Genomic DNA, 15,657 nt, shown 5'->3' on the forward strand with positions numbered 1-15,657 from the left:
GTTTTCTGGATCACAAGACTCCTACAAGGGCTTGACCCAAGAGCAGCCCTGTTCAACTGTCCCATCCTCTGAAGAGAATGCTTATGTATGCAGTCTTATGACAACAGACAGTAGATGCCTATGGTCATATTAGGAAGAGGGAGGCTTGTCCTGAGAAGTCAGTTCACCTTGAAAAAGATTCTGCTAGTTTCCTTCACCATGGCTGCTAGCTTATATCCAAATTTATAGCCCCTCCTGGTGAGTATGGTGGGCTTGCTCAGTGACTTTTTTTTTTTTTCTCAGTGATTTATTTAAAGCAAGCTTTAGTAAATACTAAATCCTGACCTAGAGATGGACCTTGGTCAGGGCCACTCCCTGGGATTTCCCAACTAAATGGCCAATTTGTGAGTCTATGAACTCAGACCTGGTGGGTCCTTTTCTTCCCTCTTGGGCCCTAACTTCTGAGTAGAACCAAGGAAGGGTGGGGGTGGTGACTTCTGGTATAGACACCTGAGGTAATGAGACTCCAGTTCCAGGTCTGGGCCACCAGGATGCTAGGTCACTGGCTATCTTGAACCAGTTTTCTCTGGTTTGTAAACATGAAGAACACTTCATGAAGTGTTCTAAAGTTCTATGAAACGATTCAGAGCTGGCAGCTGGCTCTGTTACCCTCACATTGGAGACCAGTTCGCAGAGCACTTGAACGCACTGACTTCCAGCCTTCCTGTAAACTGGCTGTTTGGAGAAAGAAGGCTTGACTGTGGGAGCTTGACTGTCTCAACAGCACACCCCGCTCTTGTGCCCTGTGAATGATCAGTGTGGGGATGAGGAGGCCCCAGTCACCTTTGTTGGGGCTGCAAGTTGAGTCATGCTCTCTGGAACCTGGAGCATGTGTGTGGCATGAAGGTCAAGGTCCTCACCCACCAGCTCAGACCTTAGAAGTCTGGAAACTGTCAACTGTTAACACATGGTCTCGGATGTGGTGTGCTGGTAGTAAGCACTGGTAAGGCCCGAGGGAGAAGTTCCAGGCTGGAGTAGAAGTGGCCTCAATTAGGAGGGCCCCGGGAGGCGGGAGGAGGGGAATAGCTGGTTCAGCCTATAGCAAAGGACGGCCCATGCTGTAGCAATCTACAGAAAGACTGGCGCTTGGTGACAGCTGCCAGCTACACTAGCAAGACTGTGTCTTTGGGATCAGTGTCAACTGCAGATACCTACACAGGGCCAGACAAGTGTGTGCATCTCTGGCGAAATGAAAAGCCTGGCAGAGGCCCTCACTAGGGCACTGGTGACAACAGTCAAGTGTTTTATTGCCAATGGAACTCAACGCAGGGAATACTGGACACAGGGCAAAGGAGTTGGCTCCCTCCCAAAGCCCCAGACTTTGCCCCATGGTTGGTAGCTTTCCCAGGGCACAGGGCAGGCAGCTGGAGGGAAGCTGGGCACTTGTCCCAGTCCAGCTGCTGGTTCTACTGGTGGCCTGGATATCCCCCACCCCCGGCCACTCCCCCTCAGGCTCAAGAAACACATTTATTCAAACTATCAGGGGCACGCAAGGCCAGGCCTCCAAGTCTGGGCTGCTCCCATCTGAGGGCCTATCAGGAATTCCTGAGCCCCCAGAAAAGTGTGTTGTAGCTTCTGTTCTTTTAGCTTCTGACGGAGCTGATAGGCCCAGCTTTAGGAGGGCTGAGGTCCTCCCATCCAGGTGGAAGCAGCCAGGCCAGGGGAATGGAAAACAGGAGGTGGTGGGGGGAATGGCTGCAGAGTCCAGCTGGGAACGAAACTCAAGGGCAGAGGCAGCACCTGAGGAGGGCTGCCCATAGGCACAGCCCAGCAGCAGCCTGGCTACTCTATTGCCAGGCTCCCACACAAAGCTGGGTCTCCTGGGGCTCCCAGCATGGATGCCCTAGCACCAGGTCCCCCGAGGGTAACACCGGCCAGGCCACCTGCTCTCCCTCTCTCAAGGGCCACAGATCATCCCCTTGTTCCCAATAGCCAGCAGGAAACCCCTCTTTCTGTTCACTTATGGCCTCAGACCTTTGAGACCAGAGGCAGGGAGGCTCCAGACTGATGTGGCCTCTTCCCAGTGTGCTGACTAGACTTACAAAGGAAGAAATAACTTGCAAAATATAGACCATGGCAGCTGTTCACTGAAGAGTTGTGGCTCAGGCCTGCTGGGTCCCAGCTGCTCTGGGCACTTCCTACTACAGATAAATAGACTCACATCCAGATGAACTATCCCCACAGAGCCCAGGCCCCTTGGGCAGGTGAAGGCTGGGGCCTTGGAGATAGTGCGTTGGGCTTCAGGTCCAGGAATTGGAGGCCTCTCAGAGGCCCCTTTACCATTGCCAGACAGCCACACGAGGCCCAGGCATGACCACCAGCCATCCTGCTGAACACTTTAGAGGGCCTAGTAGTTCACAAGTTGAGCTGGATAGACACCATCCTTCTTGTCGAGCTGCAGGGGGTCAAAGATGAGAGTCTTAGTAAATTCGGCCAGAAGCATGTGTACCATCCAGGTGTAGCCACCCCCCCACCCCAGCTCTCCTCCCTATCCCTGCACTGAAGCCTGGCACCTGGTTGTCCTGCTTGGGGGCTATGCTGGGTTTCTGCGCCAGGGGTGGCTTCTTGATGGCCCCACTTCGGGGAGCCGGGCTGGGTCTGCTGGGTTCTTCCTCACTAGGCGTCCCCATCACCCCGGCCAGCACATAGTGCTGTTTCCGCAGCTCCCCGAGCCGTACGCGCTCTGCCTCCAGTGTCTTCTCCAGCTCCAAGACTCGCACCTGCAGGCCACATTAGCCACTCAGCCCTGCCCATGAGTCCCGGGTCTTCCCCAGAGATCAGTCCCTGGCAGCTCTGGGCATGAGGGCACTCGCCTGTGTCTCCATCTCCTGCTTCTTTAGCTTGATGAGGGACAGGCCAGAGAAATCCATGGTGTCTGTGGTCAGGAGAAAGAAGTAGCTGAGTGACCCTTTCCCCTGGCTGGACGCCCCCTTGAATATCCAAGCGCTTGCCTCTGTCCTCGATCTGCTCCTGGCCTGATTTGGTGGAGGCCACCACGCTGGCGGCCCTCTCGTTGACAGTGCGGGAACACTCCTGCAGGCGGCTCAGATGTGGGCTGTGCTTGTCGGCTTTTACCTTCAGGGAGCAGAATGGGCAGGTGTCGGCCATAGGCAGTGGGTGAGGGCCCCAGTGCAGGCCTGGCACAAAGCCTGGGGTTGGCAGGTGTCAGCACAGGCTCACCTTCGAGGCTGCCACCAGCTGGGCAGTGCTGGCTGCAATCTCATGTGAGCAGACAATGAGTTCCTCGTATTTGCCCATATGAAGAACGACCTTGTCAGCTGACTCCCTGAGGGTGGGGACACTCAAGAGTCTGGGTTTCCGCACCATGAACAGCAAGGCGACCCTCACACCAGACCTTAGCACCTTGGCTACCCCACCCACGCTTGGGCGACATACACCAGCTGTGTGGCGCCCCAGCCCACTGCCTTGGAGGCTGAGATGAGGCCTTCGGTCCACCGTGAATTCTTGGCATAGAATTCCTGCTGCGTTGCCGCCCCCTAGTGGCAATGAGAGAACAAGACAGGGTGCTGCGATCAAGGACATTTCAGACAGCCCACAGGCATATCCCTAAGGCCTCCCTGAGGTGTGGGTACTTTTAGCTGTGGCACAGATGCTGTATGGGGGGTGTCATGCACAAAAGGGTCAAGGGGATCGGAAGTTATGGCTCTCGCTGGTCAAGCCAGGAAGGTCAAGCCACAGGCTCTCCAGCTCACCCTGCCACTCTCCACAATTTCCTTCTGCAGGCTGGTGGAGGTCATCACAAGAAGCCGGATAGCCTGCCAAGACCAAGATGTCTGTGACTCTCCAGGTGGTCCTGAGATGGAGCCTTCCCTGGGGCCACACACCCACCCTGCTCACCTTCATCAGGTCTGTGCAGGAGTTGAGGATCCTGAGGAGGGCAGGGAAGAAAGAGAAGACAGCTAGCTCTGTAGGATGACCTTGGACATCATGCCAGGCTCAGCCACAGCGGGGCCTGGGACACGTGCAATTTCATGTCCAGCTCAATAGTCAGGAAGATAGAACCTGCTGGGGCTTTGGGGACAGAAGTGGTACTCACCTCTCATTCACCTCCAGTTTCACTCCTGAGCTCTCATGACGGGCCTGGTTCATCATGTCCTACACCCGGTGACAGACAGTGAGCCCTCGGATCCCACAAATATGCTCTGTCCCTGCTCAGATCAGCCTCCAGCCCCTTTAGTTCCAGCAGGAACTTGGGGAGGGGGGTCCTGAAACTCAGTCCTCACCTCAATCCTCCGCACGGCGTCCTCAATGGCTGCAGACGTGGCCGCCATCTCCTTGTCAACCATGGCCCCTAGCTCCTCTTGCCGTACATCCAGGCTCTTAGGCTTCAGGTCCTGGGCAGATGAAGAGTCACACAGGTAGATTCAGCCTCATCAAGACTCAAGGAAAGATGCACAGTGGCTTGCAAGGGTGGTGGTGGTGCAGGCGCAGCCCTGTTGACGGAACAGGGTGCAGCCTGGGAGCGCACACACCTGCTGAGCCTAGCTCCCGGAGAGCACGGAAGGGAAGTTGCCCCCCCACCCCCAGCCTCACCTGGCCCAACTTAAGAATGCCCTGCAGTGGGGCCCGCATCAGGCTGGGCTGGGCCCTTGGCAGCGCTGTTCGGTCCTGCAGTTGTCCCATGAGTTCCAGAGCCCGGGCTCCACACTCCCTGCACGTGTCAATCAGTCCTGTCGGGGTGAGGGGAGCCTTTGCTTAAGACTCCTGGATAAGGCCCCCACATACCCTGGGCCCACGAGGACTTGCCCATAGGAAGGCCCTCCTTTCCCCTGTATACCGCACACTGTGTACCCTTATGTGAGACAAGATGAAGCAGCCAGGATCCACTTACGGTCAGCAGGGTCAGTGGGGGCCAGGTGGGAGGTGGCACCGCCATTGACAATGGTGTCCGAGGCCAGGTGGGAGAAGCGGGTCAGGGCTGCCACCAGGGCAGACGCATCTGCAGGTGGATACGGCCGAGGTTGGAGGTGGGAACAATGAGGCATTTGTGTGGGGAAACATCAGGGCAACTGCATCATTTCCCCTGTGAGCCTGGGCCAAGGCTCTAGCACCCCAGGATCTGAATGGCTAGGGGGCAGCCTATCAGTTGCCAAGAAGAGTCAGGGTGGCCCAGCCCCTTGCTCCCTCCACTTCCCACAGATGCCCACTGTAAACCACAGTTAGCAACAAGCCTCTGAGTGGCAACAGACAGGCTTCCTGAAGGGTGCCTGTCACCCGAGAAGCCCCCCAGCAGGCTGCAGGCCCCCTACAGAAACCACAGGTCTCTCAACCCCCAGCTGTCCTCACCTTCGGAAGAAGCCAGGTACTGGGCGTGGCCCTTCTCCAGGGCACTCACAGTGTCCAGGGCGGCCTGAGCCCGGCTCACCAAGTAGTCTGCAAGTAAAGGGAAGAGTGGCCTTAGCCCGCCGCCCACTCCTTGAGACTTGGTGACAGGAGCGGGCAGCACTGACGGCACGGAAGGTGGAGGTGCCCTGGGGCACGTACCGGGGGAGCTGGTGCAGCGCAGGTGCAGAGGGTCATCCAGCTTGCTCACGGAGTCCTGCAGCATGGCCTCTGCCTCTGCAGCGGCGCTCCGCAACACCGCAAACTGCTCATCCAACAGCCTCTGCCTGAGGCCCTGCTCCCGAGACTCCTGACGGGAAAGAGGCAGAACCCTCAGGCCCCTCGAGGCCAGGGCTTAGCTCTGAGGATTGGCACTGGACAGTGGACCAGGACTCGCTGACTCCCTCTACGGAAGGATGCCCTCGTCTAGCTGGGGTAGAGATATTTAGACCATCTCCCTACCTCCCGGGGCGTGGATGACTCCCAAGGTGGGCCAGGATGACAACACAGGACGAGGCAAACACCCAATTAACAAACCAGGCCAGGACCTGAATAGACTTATTTCAAAGGGCCACTGAGCACGTGAAAAGATATTCAGCGGGCTGGCAAGATGGCTCAGCCTGACCTGACAACCTGCGTTCAATCCCCGGGGCCCAGACTGTGGAAGGGAAGAACTGACTCCTGCAAGTCATCCCCCGCGCCATCCATGTGCCCCCTCCCCAAACACAGTAAGTGTAACTTGAAAAAAAAGGGTGGATATTCAGTATCATCAGACAAGTAGAAAATGCAAAGCAAATCACAATTAACAACCCTGAGTGACAGGACACACCCAGCACTCAGAAGGCTGGGACAGGAGGACCACCTGAGTTTGAGGCCAACCTGTATTATGCAGAGACCCTGTCTCAAAACGATAAGCAAGAGCTTTGAACCTATGCAGACAGCTACAGTAAGAAGACAGTAAAAAGTGGTGGCAAGGATGTGAACATTTTTTTTAAAGACAAGGTTTTTCTATGTAGCCTTAGCTGTCTTAGGCTCGCTCTGTAGACCAGGCTGGCCTTGAACTCACAGAGATCTGCCTGCCTCTGCCTCTTGAGTGCTGGGATTATAGGCGTGCGCCACTGTGCCTGGCTTGAAACCTGGTTCTTATGCCTGAGTTTGGGGAGGGGGTCTTTCTGGAGAGCTGAGAACATCTCAGCAATAGAAGGGATGTCAGGCTCTGAGCACAGAGAAAGGGGTGGGCTGCCTGACAAATGAGAACGAGCCCTGGCGGAGGCCATCAGTACCTTCTCCGCCAGCAGCCCCTGAAGCTCGCTCTTCTCCCGGGAGCTGCGCTGCTGCTCCTGGCTGAGCGCCTCTTCCTTCTCCTGAGCGAGGCTCTGGGCAGCTAGCAGCTCTGCTTCGTGCTGCCGCACGGCTGTGCTCAGTGAGTCCTTCTCTGCAGTCAGTGTGTCTAGCCGAGAGCTCAGCTCAGACCCGTTCTGTGATTGTGAGGCATGTCAACAACCCGGGTCTGGCCTTACCCCTCAGGACCATGTCTTAGTACCATGCTGCTCCCCCAAGACACTCTTTCAAGGGTCAAGGCTATACCCAACCTGCTCAAGGCAACGCTGCCATGGCCCAATTCCCAGGCAAGAGGCAAGACTTGCCGCAGCCTGATGCCAGCACCTCCCAGGGGCCCCTGCTAGCAGGCACCTGCTCTGTGCGGCTCAGGGCCTCCTGTGCCTGGGCCAGCTCTCCTGCCTTGGCTGCCAGCTCTCTCCTGAGCTTTTCCAGCTGGTCACTCTGCTCTTCCATCTAGGACAGGAGAGCATGTCAGTAGGGCAGCAGGGCTGGAGGCTGTGGAGTTGAATAGGGTGTGCCCTCCCCCCTCCCCCCAGCACACAACACACCTTCATCTCGGACTCACGCCTCACTTGCTCCATCTGGAATGCCAGCTGCTCCTTTACCCGGGCCACCTCTTCCTGGCTCTGCTGTGTCACTGTTAGCTGCTTGGCTGTGTCTGCATTCTAGAAGGCAGGGGGACAGGTTCTGATTCTGGACCCCAGCCTACCCTGCCCTACCCGGGGCTGGACACCCACCTTCCTGAGCAGCTCAGCGTGCGTGTTAATGAGTTCGTTGTGCTTTTCCTTCAGCTTGCTGTAGCGCGCCTCAGTGGCACTGGCCTTCCCTGCAGAGGCGAGCAGGCTGAGCGGGCTGGGCAGGCAGGGTAGAACCTACCCCTCACCCTGCTGCTGGGTACCGCCGCAGAGGTACTCACGCTCCGCCTCCTCCCGCAGGCCCTGATTGCGGGCACCCTCCAGCTGCACGGCCTTCAGCTGTGCCAGCTCGTGGCGCAGCTGCTCGTTGTCCACCAGAGCCTTCTGCTTCTGCTTCCGCTGCTCCTCCAGCTCTGCCTCCAGGCTGTTCACCTGGCCCTTCAGCTGTGAGATGTACTGCTGGGCCTGCAGGGCAGGAAGGGAGGATGTCGTGCTGGCCCACCCATGTGGGGATTACCCTCGGCCAACTCCCCTCACCTCCATCTTGATCTTCTCCAGCTCAGCACGGAGGGTCTCCACCTCTCTCTTCAAGTTCTCGATCTGAAGGTCCCTGGGGACAGAGGTCCTGGGGCTCAAGCTCATCAACCGGAAGGCTTTCTCTAACTCCCACTTCAGCTGGCCCCGGGGGACTCACCTGTCATCCTTCACGGAGCCATTGGGAGGTCCAAAGGTCTGATCAAAGAGGTCAGCCACCACCTGCCATAGCAGAGAATACAGACCTCTGACCCACACTCCTGTACCCTCCGTGGTGGAGAGGCCCAGCCACCCCACATCTTGCCCATCCTTAGGTTGGAGGGCCTTCTTCATGGGTTGAGACAGCGGGACATGGGGATCTCACCACTGGCTCCCCGGTAGGGGGGCCACTGCTGATCTCAATGAGGTTCTCGGGCTCCTCCTCCTCTGGGGCCTCCTCTGGAATCACCACCACCGGCTTGATGTGCTCGGCCAGGGCTGAGGCCCTCAGGAAGTTGGGGGGACCCTGTTGGGACAGCAGGAGGGAGATGCTCAGATACCCACAAGCCTTTGGGGGACTCCTCCAGAGCCTGGAGGGAGCCAGGGGCTGTGGAGCATGTGAGCTGTGGGGCTGGGTACCTCGGGCAGTCTCGGGATCTGGATGAGCCTCTTGAAGTAGAGCATGTCTGCGGCTCGGCGGAAGAAGTTTTTGAGGCTGCAGGTGGAAAGCAGAGAAGGGTCACGGGGAAACCATCAGCCCTCTTTGCAGCTGTGCGTTAGCCGTGCCCCTGGGCTGGTACCTGTGAAACTGCTCGTGGAACCGATCCCTGTGACCTTGCAGGGTGTCTGCTGGGAGACCTGAGGGACAGCACAAGGGAACAGGCTTCCTGTCTGCATGCTTCCTTCAGGCATGCTTTCCCTCTCTGCCCCTAAAGACTCTGGACCACTGGAGAGTAGAGGGTGGCCGTGGCCTGGCCAGCCCACCCTAACTGGGAAGGGAGATGAGACTCCATGAGGTTTTGTCAGCTCGGATGTGAGTCAGAGAAGGCGGTGCTGGGCGGATGGAGCTACCATGGGGCCAGTCACCTCGTCTGTGCCTGGCTTGGGAGGACCTGTAGGACCCACGTACTGTGAAAGCTGCCCTGAGCCCTGACCTAAAGACCTTTTCCAAACACTACAGTGACAGCCTTTTCTCTACTGCTCCCCAGAAAACAAGGTAGGCCACTCAGCAGCCAGGAAGGCCTGTCCTCTCCTACACCAGGTGTGCAGAAAGTCACAAAAACGTAAAACTACACACTCAGTCTCTCTCCTTTGGAAACAGTGACTCCCCCTGCCCTCCCCCCCAAAAAAAAGCGTATTACTGATGTTAACAGGAATATTATGGATATTCTTTCTAAACTAGCAGTTGACCCCTCAGGAAAGTAGAGGGACACAGACCTCACGTGCCCCACTGAGGGGCACACGCAGAACTCACAGGAGTGCAGCTTGAACATGAGTTTCACTGTGTAGTGGTACAGGTGGCTGCAGTCCTGGATGACCTGGATGAGTGGGGCCAGGCGGCACTGGCCGGAGGACATCTGGGACACCGCAATGGCTGTGTTGAGCTGCCGGAAAACTGAGGAAGAGGAGCAGGTAGAAGCCAGCATGAGCAGTGGGCTAAAGGTGGGCTCGGGGGCAGGGGCCATCTCAATGACAGCTCTGGACTCAGTGCGTTGCCCTCCAGTGTGCTGTCAAAGCTGTGATGAAGGTTTGCAGATGGCTGGGATGCTAATCCGGGCCTTCAACAGCATGCTCTAGGCTGGGACAGGAGCCTTTGTGCTGGTGGCCGGCCCAGGCTGAGGACAGCCCCTGGGAACCAGGTCATGCAGGATGGACACAAGGCTGGGCAAGCCTCTCAATAAGCTTCCCTTCAGGAAAGGTTTTCCAGAACCCTCTGACAGGGTGGGCCTGCGACAAGATGCTGGAGGCCAGGGTGCCAGCTCCACACCCAAGACGCACACCGAACCTCAGAGAAGGCTTAAGGCTGTCACCAAAGGCCAGAGAGACGGCTCAGTGGGTAGAAGTGCTTGCTACCAAATCTGATGACCAACATAGAAGCGGAGAACACTGATTCCTTCAGGTTGCCCTTGACCTCCACACACGTGCCATGGCACAAGCAGGTGCGCACACACACACACACACACACTAAATTAAAATATAATAAATTTGTCTAAAAAATACTGTCACTCCAGCCAGGCATGTTAGTGCAAACTATAATCCAAGCACTCAGGAAGCTGAGGCAGGAGGATTGAGCTCCGGGCCAAACTGGTCTACAAAGGAAGGCCTTGTCAAAAACAACAACAGGGGCTAGAGAGGGGGTTCAGGGTTAAACTGCACTGGCTGCTCTTCCACAGAGCTAAGTTCCATTCCCAGTGTGCGCATAGAGGGGCACACACACACACACATACACACACACAAACACACACACCACGGAGCCTCACAACTACCGATAATCCTGGTTCCCTGTGATCTGATGCCCTCTTCCGGCTTCTTCGGGCACCAGGCATGCACATGGTACACAGATATACATGCTGGCAACACCCGTACACACTCAATTAAAAAATATATGGTCACTCCAAAACCTCATCCTACAGACATGAAGAGCAGCTAGGGCTTGCTCCAGGTCCCAGCCTTGGACGCTGGCTTCGCAAGCCCCAAGTGACCCGAAACCTCAATTGCACTGGAGACCCTGACAATCAGGCCTTGTATCAGAACTCCAGAGAAGGAGGGACAAAGGACAAACACGAGGCTGCCTCCCCTGGCCAGCATCCTCTCTGGGGAAGAGAGAGGAATGACAAAGAGCAGGCAGTGAGCCTGAGTGGGAGAGCGGCCAGGCCCCATGCCGGGCAGCCTCAGAGTGGTTCCAAAAGCCCCAGCCCTGGGAGCCTTGCTTTGGCCATGCGTGGGGTGGGGCTGTTTGCAAGCCTTGGCAGTAACAGGGAAGAGCCAGGGATGGAAGGTGCCCTCCCTCTTCTCCTCACCCTTCCTCCCTTCCTAATTGCAGGTCATGCCAGGTATATTTTCTGTAAAGCACACAGGATCGCTTTGGATTTCCAAGTGTGTGAGTGAACTCTGTCTTGCAATCTACCTTATTTCGGGCCAAACACTCCAAATCTTCCCAGCCATGGTAGAATGTCCTTACTCTGCCCTTCTATCCTTCCAGGGTCCCCTGCATGCCAGGCAAGCTCTCTACTACTCAGCTACCACCCTGGCTAATCTAGACGAGGCTGGCCTCAACTGAGCTCGGCTTACCCCTGCTTCTCAGCACCGGGACTAAAGGCGTGTGCCACCATATCCAGACCTCTCTTCAAGTTTTTCCTTTAATTTTATTGTATATGTATAGGTGTTTTGCGTGGGCACCAGATGCCTGCGATGCCTGCAGAGGCCAGCAGAGGCCACAGTGTCCCCTAGGACTGGAGTTAGTTGTCAGCCAGTGAGAGCTCTGGTAATCAAGCACAGGGTCTCTGGCAAGCAGGCAGTGCTTGTCTCAGCTGAGGCATCTCATGAGCCCCCTTTCACTTTTGAGACTGGGACTCACTAAGTTCCCCACGTTGGCCTTGAACTCACTCTTGCTCAAGCAGGCCTCAAATTCATAATTCTCCTGCTCCAGTCTTCTGAGTAGCTCCTCTCTTAACAGCCTCGCTCTCCCTTTGAAGGCAGTGTGTTGTGGCCAGCTTTCCGACCAGATGTGCAGGGATTTCTGTCCCCTCGCCATGGGCTGAGGTGAGGAGGGCCCTACCCTGTCAGTTGTGCACCAGGTGCAATTCCAGAAGCTCAGTTAACAGGGCTGAGTCTCTGTATGTCACTAAAACATCTGTGTCACCAAGGACGGGGCTCTTCCCACTTCCCTCGTAAGGGACCACAGCCCGTCCACTTGGGCTGCCTCCTAGGCCAAGAGCAGCCATGGTGCTGACACCAGGGTCTATGAGTCAAATCAGATGGCCTGTGTACTCTGAGGCTTAGCTCTTCTGCCAGGACACAATTCCTGGTGGCCTCGGTCCAGCTGCACTGCTCCCCTGGTGACCTGACCTCTGCTTCCATGTTGAGTCCTGACAGGCTCCAAGCAGGCCTCTCATCCACCAGAGCCACAGGCCCAGACCCAGGGTACAAAACGGCTGTCCTGCCTCTTTCCCATTCCCTGTTTCCCTTAAAAATGCATTTGCCTTGGGCTTTGCCATGAACAACACTGAGTCACCAGCAGTTATTTTGAAGGTGCAGCCCAGAACAATTACCTCCCAGGTCCGGTAGGGCGAGCCCTCAAGAGATTTCCTGTCCAATGGCTGCCAGCTCTTCGCCTGAACAGCCTGACAGGACCCAGAGGCATTTCAGAGCACAGAATAGGAAATGTTACCCACATTCTGTCTCCTAGAGAGTTCTGCAGCTGGTGAGGCCAGGCAGGAACCTAGGGAGCTCCTCCACACCTCACCCCTGCACACCTGGGGTGCCCAGTGTCCACCACGTCCTGGACATACACACAGGGCCCCAAGTCCAGGAAAGCGGCTGTTCATGCTCCTGAGGTGCCATGAGGCCCTCTTTCCATTCCTGGAGGGAGGGGAACCCAAGAACTGTGCACTGGGTGGCAGCTGGTGCTCTCTCGGGAGCGCTTGTCCAGCCTGAGTGGGGCCAGGAAAAGCAACAGTGAAATGTTACTCTGGTCCGTGGTGTCTTGGTGGCCTGGCTCACCTGACTCAGAAAGCTTCAGTTCGCAGTCCATATAGTCAAACATCTCCACAGTGAGCTGGAAACTAGGAGGAGAGAGAGGGCAGAATGTGTAAGGTGCACGCAGCAGGGCTGCTCACCTCATCCCCGAGACCCCTGTGGGACAAGACTCTGGCAGGCAGAAACACTGAGTACCTGGCAAACCCCACACCTTTACCCACAGTCTGGCCCATCTGGCACCGTGACCTTCAACCCCAGAGGCTGTGGCCTCATTTGACAGCATGGCCCCTGGTGGGCACTTGGGTCTGAAATGCTTGGGGACATAGGAGAAACTGAGGCCACACAGACTCACATGTTATTGACATCAGTTCCAGCCGCCTTCTCCAGCACCTCATCTGTTACCTCCAGGCCTGCAGGAAACTGGGGGTGCTGCAGAGACAGACCCTGTTCAGCTGCGGCCTCATCCTGCTCCCACCCCGCTCCCATCCCTGCTCCTGACAGCTCCCATGAGAAGGGGAGTAGCCGGGGAGGTTCCCCAATCTCTTTATTCCAGTGACCCCAGCAGCTCTGGTTAAGCCAGGCTGAGAGAAAGCCTGGGGACAGGGCAGGGCAGCCTGGCCAGGAGACAAGACATGGCCACTGGAGCAGGATGGGGCTGGCACCTGCCCCGGATGTAAACACAGAGATGACCTGGTGATCTGTCAGTCATCCTAGCCTCCATGGCAAGCAGACAGATCATCGCCAGGACAGGTGCCAACCCCTCACTCTATGCCCCAGGATGTCATAGAGAGAAAAGCTCCTCCCAGTCCCTCAGCCCCACCATTCCTCGGGAAGACTACCTTGAGGTGGAAGGAGATTTTGGTCAGCAACAGTTTTGTATAGATATTCACCAGATGTCCATACTGGTCACGAAGGTGCCCCTGGGGGAATAGGAGCCCTGTGTGAGGTCACTGTCAAGAACAAGCCTAGGAATCCTAAGGATCGAGCACGCATCCAGACAGATGAAGAAACAAAGCGGGAAGAGAAGTAAAGGCCGTTCTTCCACAAATCAGTCACTTACTCACTCAACAAACCTTCCAGCCTTTATCAAGCTCATTACTCTCTGTCTCTAGCTTTTTTTTTTTTTTCTTTTTTCCTCCTTCTTTAATCTTATTCCTTGTCATTCTTGCCAGAGAAAGTCCTGTGAGAGGCAAAGAGAGCTTTTTCTCCAGGGCAACAGGCCAATTCTGAGCAGGAGCACTTTATTAAAGTGCTGGTGCAGACAGGGGGCGCATCCTGGCCCACACACAGCCTCCCAGCTCCCTCTTGCAAAACACCTCGGAGTGTGGCCAGGCCGTCAGGGCCTGTGTCTGCAGCGGACACTGTGACGAATGTTCTTTTCCTTACATCAAAGGAATAACGTGTAGTGGTTCTGAACAACGCCCTTCCCCGGGGTCTGCTCTAGATCTATTTGGCTAAGCGTCCCAGGAGAGCTGGGAGTTCCTCCCCGGCCTCTGGCTTGTAAGATGTTAGAGTGGATCCAGACACAGGCTCCCCAGGGATCTGACTACTGAGTCTGAGACTTGCCTGGCATGTGCATGGAAAACTCAAGCCAGTAGCCTGGCTTCTAAAGCCCAGGGCTAACGTCCAGGGCATCCTGAGAGCCCTGCTCTTCACACAGGCACGGGGTTGCCACATTCATCAATGCGCTTTATGGAGCTGGAGGCCAGTCAGCCTGCACTAGACCCCAAGAGCAAGGCTGCAGCTTCATAATACTCCACTGTACCCCAGAGAAATCCTAGCAGCTGCAGAAGAGGGAGAAGGGGCATCCCCACATGTTGCCCTGGGCTGCCACCTTGTCGCCCGCACACTGTCCTCACACCTACCCACAGATCGCCGATCTCACGGATGTTGCTCCGGTAGCGCTGGCAGTCGTGCAGCACCTGCAGCCAGAAGGGAGGTGAGGACGGGAGACCTGCAGGAGGTCTATCCCAGCACAGGGCAGGATGGACAAGGGAGAAGGCAGTGGGCAGGGCCAGCCAGTCCAGAGCGCAGAGGGACAGACACAAGGACAGAGCTGCACACCTCAAGGGGACACTGTGGGCGCTGTCAGTTGATGATATAGCCAGGTTTTGCCCCACTGAGCCTGTGAGCCCAAAGGACTGTGGTCACTACTCACATTGGGGTGTCCGTCTCGGAGGACTTTGTGAAGGACATGGCAGAACTTCCAGCTGAGGATGGAGCTGCTGGGCAGCGGCAGGCCAATGGCATAGGACCAAAAGGTGAAGGCCCCCTTCTCATGGTGAGTGCCCAGAATGATGCCTTAGAGGGTCAAGGTCAAGTGAAGGACAAGTGTGGGCAGTTAGGTGTTCTGAGGACAGTCCCTTTCACTGGGCCCTGGTGCTTTCTCCAGTTTCCCAAGTTCCCATCCGCCCCAGGTCACAACAACTAGAGTTTAGGTCATGTTCTCCCAACCCCAGCACTCTGGGCCACAACCATGCTCAGCCACAGTCTCCTGATACCTCCTCAGACCCAAGGGGAAAAAGGATACGCCGGGCATGCTTCTCCTTCACAGGGGCCTCCTGGCTGTTGATGGCTTTGCTTATGCTGATGGCCTATGAGGGACACAGATGCAGGGTTAGACACTCGTCTACAGCTGTCTGGCAAATGCAACCCAAATGAGAATGGGCCACCTACTCTGGTGGAAGGCAAGCCCAGGGATGAGGAAGGACATGCTTACCCTAAGCTATGCTCCAAAGAACCTTCTCTTCCATGACCTGAAGCTGGTATTGATGCCACAAGGGACCAAGAGCCCCAGGCTCAGGGAGGCCGGGAGCAGAGCTGGGCTGTGGCTCAGAAAGGTATCTCTGATCTACCTCCCAGTGCTCTCCCTGAAAAGGTCCCCAGACTCCAGGAGGAGTATCTTAGGGCATGGCCCAACATAGCATGCTCTGTCCAAGTTCCCCACCAGGAAAGCAGCAGAGACATAGCCTTTAGCCCAGCTGTGCACCCCTCGTCCTCACAATGTCACCCCCTGAACCTGTCCTGCAGGACCCATTCAGCCAGCACTGTGCAGAAACCAGGCCCTATCACTGATTGCCACTCCATA

General features: G+C 56.4%; 1 protein-coding gene across 2 annotated transcripts in view; it reads right to left on the minus strand.

Annotated features, from left to right (window-relative positions):
• Positions 1-1,265: 1,265 nt before the first annotated feature.
• The window catches only part of Hip1r (huntingtin interacting protein 1 related), a 28,620-nt gene continuing 14,228 nt past the window's right edge, over positions 1,266-15,657 (minus strand). Inside the window, exons 2-32 of one of the 2 annotated variants that reach the window (XM_021652755.2) lie at positions 15,100-15,163; positions 14,728-14,870; positions 14,435-14,491; positions 13,409-13,489; positions 12,922-12,998; positions 12,594-12,655; positions 9,346-9,486; positions 8,672-8,729; positions 8,511-8,586; positions 8,257-8,397; positions 8,053-8,114; positions 7,896-7,968; positions 7,640-7,823; positions 7,461-7,549; positions 7,272-7,388; positions 7,075-7,176; positions 6,666-6,860; positions 5,545-5,692; positions 5,347-5,433; positions 4,892-4,999; positions 4,594-4,730; positions 4,284-4,394; positions 4,097-4,155; positions 3,898-3,928; positions 3,753-3,815; positions 3,436-3,536; positions 3,220-3,325; positions 2,991-3,114; positions 2,853-2,914; positions 2,553-2,759; positions 1,266-2,434 (exon numbers count right to left, since the gene is read on the minus strand). In XM_021652755.2, the coding sequence (XP_021508430.1) occupies positions 2,387-2,434; positions 2,553-2,759; positions 2,853-2,914; positions 2,991-3,114; positions 3,220-3,325; positions 3,436-3,536; positions 3,753-3,815; positions 3,898-3,928; positions 4,097-4,155; positions 4,284-4,394; positions 4,594-4,730; positions 4,892-4,999; positions 5,347-5,433; positions 5,545-5,692; positions 6,666-6,860; positions 7,075-7,176; positions 7,272-7,388; positions 7,461-7,549; positions 7,640-7,823; positions 7,896-7,968; positions 8,053-8,114; positions 8,257-8,397; positions 8,511-8,586; positions 8,672-8,729; positions 9,346-9,486; positions 12,594-12,655; positions 12,922-12,998; positions 13,409-13,489; positions 14,435-14,491; positions 14,728-14,870; positions 15,100-15,163 (3,114 nt within the window). In that variant the 3' untranslated portion in view covers positions 1,266-2,386. The remainder of the gene's footprint in view (positions 2,435-2,552; positions 2,760-2,852; positions 2,915-2,990; positions 3,115-3,219; positions 3,326-3,435; positions 3,537-3,752; positions 3,816-3,897; positions 3,929-4,096; positions 4,156-4,283; positions 4,395-4,593; positions 4,731-4,891; positions 5,000-5,346; positions 5,434-5,544; positions 5,693-6,665; positions 6,861-7,074; positions 7,177-7,271; positions 7,389-7,460; positions 7,550-7,639; positions 7,824-7,895; positions 7,969-8,052; positions 8,115-8,256; positions 8,398-8,510; positions 8,587-8,671; positions 8,730-9,345; positions 9,487-12,593; positions 12,656-12,921; positions 12,999-13,408; positions 13,490-14,434; positions 14,492-14,727; positions 14,871-15,099; positions 15,164-15,657) is intronic. The other variant, XM_060382362.1, reaches the window with a different exon arrangement.

The sequence above is a fragment of the Meriones unguiculatus genome, chromosome 4 (assembly GCF_030254825.1).
Source record: "Meriones unguiculatus strain TT.TT164.6M chromosome 4, Bangor_MerUng_6.1, whole genome shotgun sequence".
Lineage (NCBI taxonomy): Eukaryota > Metazoa > Chordata > Mammalia > Rodentia > Muridae > Meriones > Meriones unguiculatus.